General features: G+C 35.3%; 1 protein-coding gene across 1 annotated transcript in view; it reads left to right on the forward strand.

Moving 5' to 3' along the window:
- The window catches only part of LOC104753798 (pollen receptor-like kinase 3), a 3,655-nt gene continuing 2,099 nt past the window's right edge, over positions 4,462–6,017 (forward strand). Inside the window, exon 1 of the mRNA XM_019238055.1 lies at positions 4,462–5,398. Within this exon, the coding sequence (XP_019093600.1) occupies positions 4,502–5,398 (897 nt within the window). The 5' untranslated portion in view covers positions 4,462–4,501. The remainder of the gene's footprint in view (positions 5,399–6,017) is intronic.

Raw genomic sequence — 6,017 nt, forward strand, 5'->3', positions numbered from 1 at the left:
ATCTCCCGAATAAATAAAGAAAACATATAACGTGTTTTTAACTTATTTATTTATTTATTGTTTATATAAATCTAGTAACTGACAGTGATAGGTGTCCAATAAAGAAAAACGTAAATCGTCACAAGTTTGTTTTTCTTAATTATTATACACCTAAACGTACATGCCATATCTCTCGAGTCTCGACTAGCACAGTTTATTAGAGATTTACCATGGTCCAAGCCTTCCATTACTATGGCGATTAACATATTAATTATAGGTTATTATACATATGTCCTTATAAAATATGAAATTATTTCATTTGTCACGAATCAAATGAATTGACAATATAAATATAATAAGTAATGACAACAATTACCGACAAAAAAAAAAAGGTAATGACAAAAACCCAACCAACGTTTGTTACAAGTTCCTCCGGCACGTTTTCCTTGCGCAAGCCGTTCGATATTGTTAAAAAAAATAATGAAAGAAGAAACAAAAAGTGGAAGAAACTAGATTGGGGCCTAGTTGTAGAGGGTGATGGCGACGTTAATGGATGGAGTTAAATCAATTTTGCCCCTTCAAAATCGTCGGAGACCGAGAGGGTTTGCTAGTAACTACGACTTTGTCCCTCTGAGATAATTCGTTTGGTGGTGGCAATACTCGTTATTAAAGTGCGTAACTGAGGGTGTTTTATAAAGTCGGATTTGAAGTCTCACGTCGGCTGATGGCTAGTACGACTTGAATAAGTGGGAACCCATAGACGACACAAGAACTTGTGAGTGGATGGATATATTTTTTTTTTCATCGATGACTTATCCCCGACAGAGCTTTTAGGACACGTGAAGTATAGTTTATGTACATTTAGGATGTCAACATGTGTCGGAATCTTAGCGGTACCAACCTTAATACGTGCGTGATTTGCGTTTTTTTTTCTTCTTATAATTTTTTTTATTACTAAGGAAAAGATATTGCATATATACTTTTGTGCTAAGTACATTGTCTATCTTTCTTCGGAAAAATTTCAGTGACTTAAAAAAGAAAGAATTTGTGATAATTTCTAGTTTTTGTTTTCGGATTGTAATTGTTATTTTTGGAAATTTATGAATTCGTTAGTTTTACTTTCGGAGAAATTTTACTTAAGTCGTTTTATGCATTTTCAGACTTAAAATCTCAGTAAAGTCTTTAGATGATTAAGAAAAAACTTTTACTATAAATGGTAAATTAAGAATTAAGTGTAATGTAAATAGTAGTTTTTGTTAGTGGCTAGTGTTGTTGCTGTAGTTCGTCATGAGGGATTCAGTTCTATTGAATATATATAGGGAATGCTTTAGGTAAAGAATAAAAACTATATTTTTTTTCTTATATGAAATCACACGTTATATTTTAAAATTAATTATTGTCCTATATTATCATGAATTTTGTTCTGTGCTCATAAAAGTTAGTATTTCTACTATACAATGATTATATCTTAACTGTATCTTTTAATTTATTGAAGGTTGGACGTTGAATTTTCTTCGAATAAGATTCAATGCGAAAATAGAAACCATTAAAGAATATTAAGAAACAAATGTCGTAGACGATGGCGCCAAGGAGGATAAAGTCATTATTGTTTTGAATTATTCAGCGCAACTTGCAAATGAGAACATAAATACTTTGAACTTTGAAGACTCATCCCTACCATATATTTGAACAACAACTTGAGCTTACGTAGATCCATTGTCTTACAAAAAAAAGGCCAAAGAATATTCAGATTTTTTTCAAATCTTGCTTTCGATCACATATTTGATCATATCCAATATAAGGGAATGTCCTATTCCAACAGCTTCGATTTGAGAAAATCAAAGATTGTGTGAGAAGATTCGACTGAGATTATGACACTAACGGTGAAACCTTTTCAGTCCCCACTCGAGGTTAAAAACTCTTCCCCTGGACAATAGAGTGTATCAACGTATTACATATATGATATATCAAATAAAACTTCTGAGTTTGAGACTAACTATATGGACATGATCAAGATGTTGTCAACATTTTTGGAATAGCTAGTGTTTTCTCCCATCGTATATACTTTTTCTTTTTCTTGAAGCTATTGACTCATTATTTCCCAATTTCTGTTTATCTCATACTTTTAATAGTTACGTTCAGGCTTCTGTTTATTCAGATAGAATTAATTTTAAAAAAGCTTATATACATCACGAGCTGATTCAGTTATTTGAATTGAACATCTGATAAACTTCGTAAGACCACTCCCATCAGAAGAATAAAAATTTTAAAAAATAAAAAAAAAGTGGAGAGATGAATGGAAAATGTCTGAACCTAGAAGGCTAGAACAATTAAGACACCGTATCTACAGTTGTCATCACTTGATTGGTTGGACAAACTAAAAAATAATTAAATTAAATTAAAAGTATTATTATTTAATCTTTTTTGACATCCAATGGCTATATAACTGATGGATATGCCATAAGTAGACAAAAAAATGTTACCTACATTATTGTAATTATATGGTATTACTCCAGGAAAACAAACTGCAAATTGCATATTATATAATTTAATGCGATATTGATGTGTATATGAATGACAATGTGACTTGAAAATTCTTAAGTATATAAACAGAACATGAATTTTTAAATGTTTCCATTTTGTGATTTCACGTTTTATTCACACATATAATTGTCTTTAATTTACAATTGTTCATATGACAATCATGAAAGATTATACAAACACACAATTGCATTATTGCATTGACGTGGGACTACTAAATCTAAACATTTGCGTTTAAAATTTCCGGGTAATGAATGTAGGTCCGTTACAAATTTAGCAACAATGACTAAAACAAATTGGTTCTTTGAACCGACAGATACTTTGGATGTGAAAACCAAAAGATGCAGCTTCTTCACATGCTCCTCCTTATGACAATAAAACTTACTAGCCCGCGAGCTTTAGCCTTTGACATGTCTAATAAGTAATACCATAAAAAAAATTCTCTAGCCATATTATCACATCAAGCATTATTATTAGCCTTTGAGTCTTGTCTTCAACTATTCTAAACGCTATTGTGTCTCTAGCTATACTTATTTGTTTGGCTCCAGAAATATGTGATTGGTGATCGAGTTATCACTGTCCTTCTTTGCAAGCCGTTTAGGTATAATGAATTATTTCATTTGACAATGCTATGCTACTTAATGATATGACTTATGGGATTCATGTCCTGCTTTTAGGAAACTCATATGTGTTAACTCGAAAAAGCACATGAAGAATGGTCATGAACTTGCTCAAATGAAAAGAAAAACAAACACATGAAGCTTAAAAGAGATGGGCACATACATACACTAACACTGCTACGTGGGTCACGCAAGAAACCCAGTTGGTGAACCTTGAGGACTGGCCGTCTAGCCACATAGCCATCAGCCATGACGACCAAATTTGAGCCTAAATAGATACTAGAGATCTGCAGCATGGATTCAGAAAAAACAGGATGGAGCAAGAGTTACTCCAGTTTACCCATAGAATTGTTGTTTCCTGGCTATGGCAGAAGAAAAGGTGGTTCACGCCCGTGTCGGTTTCTAAGCAAGGGAAACTTGTCTTCTATGATAATCAGAAGAGAGGCTGTTCAAATATTCTTCAGAAACAGATGAGATTCGTTGTGCTATATCTTCTTACTTTGAAAATTTGGTCCTACTTCCGTTAGAACAAAGCCACCGCAAAATTTGGATTCCAAAATCAGATGCCGCTTGTTTCCGACGTGAGGTTCTTGGTTATCCAAAGTTTTAAAACGGAATGAATTTGGTATATTCTACATGTCAAACTATTAATTACGATATTTATTTTGCTAACTCGTTTCTCTTCGTATCCAACTGACGTCTGACGAAGTGGTCGACGTAAAATGTTTGCACACGTTAGAATTGAACCAAATGTGTAGTACGACTTAAAACCAAGACCATTCTCGTTTTCCCACAATGTTTATTTACATGGGTTATCTCGTCGTAGTGTAGCAAAATTCGGAGTATATTAACTATTAATCCTTACAAGTACAAATAAACATTTTGTTAGTTGTTCTTACTTCTTACAAACTCTTTTACTTGTGCTCTAAGACACTTAAATATGTTTAAAGATTATTACAGAAAGCAAACTCAACTTTTTCCGAGTTTGGGCTTGGAAACTAAAATCAATAGTAGCCGGCGGCAGACTACAAATGTGCATATACATATATCTGTTTTTTTGTTTTTTGGTGTGTGTTCAAAATCTGTTATTTTATATATTAGCTTTTGCTTTTCTCTATCTTGACTCTTTCAACGAACATTCGCGCCATAAGCTCCTAAGTTCCTCTCATCCAATGGATCACAATTGACAAAAGAAAAACAAAAGACAGAGAAAACAAAGACAGAGCGAGAAACAAGACAAGGAATACAAAAAATAGTAAATCTAATCAACCAAAAAAAAAAACACTTTGATTAACCAAAAAAAGAAAGAAAAGAAGAAAGAGTTTCTTGAAACTCACGGTGGCCTAGCTTCGGTTAAGTAAATGGCCGTGGCCTGGCTAATCTGGCCGTTCGTGCTATCTCTAACAGCACTCTCCGCGAATTCGATAACCGAAACAGAATCATTGTTAAACTTCAAGAAGTCATTAAACAACACCAAGTCTCTTGATTCTTGGACACCAGATTCAGAGCCTTGTGGAGAAAGCCAACGATGGGTGGGATTACTCTGCAACAAAAACTCTGTCTTTGGTCTTCAGATGGAACAGATGGATCTATCAGGAAACATCGATGTCGCTCCCTTAAAAGACCTACCTTTTTTACGAACCATAAGCATAATGAACAACTCTTTCTCCGGTAACATACCCGAGTTTAACCAGTTAACCGCTCTGAAATCGTTTTACATATCGGGTAATAATTTTTCTGGTAACATTCCTTCTGACTATTTCGCAACGATGGCGTCGTTAAAGAAAGCGTGGCTGTCAAACAACGAGTTCTCTGGTCTCATTCCTATCTCATTAGCTACCAAATTGCCAAATCTAATGGAGTTACGCCTCGAAAACAACCAGTTCATCGGTAGTATACCGAATTTCACACAAACAACTTTAAATGATGTCGATCTCTCAAACAACCAACTAACCGGAGAAATACCTCCCGGTTTGTCGAAATTTGACGGGAAGGTTTTTGCGGGGAATCCTGGTCTTTGCGGTGGGACGCTAGCAACTGCCTGCCCGGAACCAAGAAATTCGACTGCAATGATTACTATAGAAGGAACAATGAAAGATGCAAATAAGAGCAAATACTTTCTAGCATTCGGGACATTAGGAGTTCTTCTTGTCGTTGTCCTTGTCTCCTTAGCTTTCCGGAAGAAGAAGAAGAAGAGACGTAGGAAGAAGGCACTTCGTACCTCTGGACAAGACAGTGGTGATGACCAACATATTCAGGTTAATTCCACTACACGAATTTTTCATAGCTTTAAAACGTTCAAACAGAGTTTTTTTTTGTTAACTAACAAACACAAAATAAAATTTTGATATGATTGAGTCAGGTAACTGTTGATGAATCGAGAAGTAGCTCGAGGCATAGTAATAAGAGTAGTCGCTCAGGCGAATTGACGAATAAATCAACGGGTGCAGCAGAGCTGGTAATGGTGAACAAAGAAAAGGGTGTTTTCGGTTTAACTGACTTGATGAAAGCAGCGGCTCACGTGCTCAATAATCCTGGAGGTGGAAGCAGCCGTCCTAGCAGTAGCGGAGGCGTGGGGTCTGCATACAAAGCGTTGCTTTCAAACGGCATCACGGTGGTGGTGAAGCGTGTGACGGTGATGAATCAAGTGAGTGTTGACGTATTTGACAAGGAAATTAGGAACTTGGGAAGCTTGCGACACAAGAATATTTTAACACCTCTTGCTTATCATTTTCGACGGGATGAGAAACTACTAGTGTTCGAATTCGTCCCTAATTTGAGTTTGCTTCACCGATTACACGGCGATCACGGTGAAGAATTAGATTGGCCATCGAGACTCAAAATCATTCAAGGAATCGCTAGAGGAATGTGGTATCT

This window comes from Camelina sativa, chromosome 16, assembly GCF_000633955.1.
Source record: "Camelina sativa cultivar DH55 chromosome 16, Cs, whole genome shotgun sequence".
Lineage (NCBI taxonomy): Eukaryota > Viridiplantae > Streptophyta > Magnoliopsida > Brassicales > Brassicaceae > Camelina > Camelina sativa.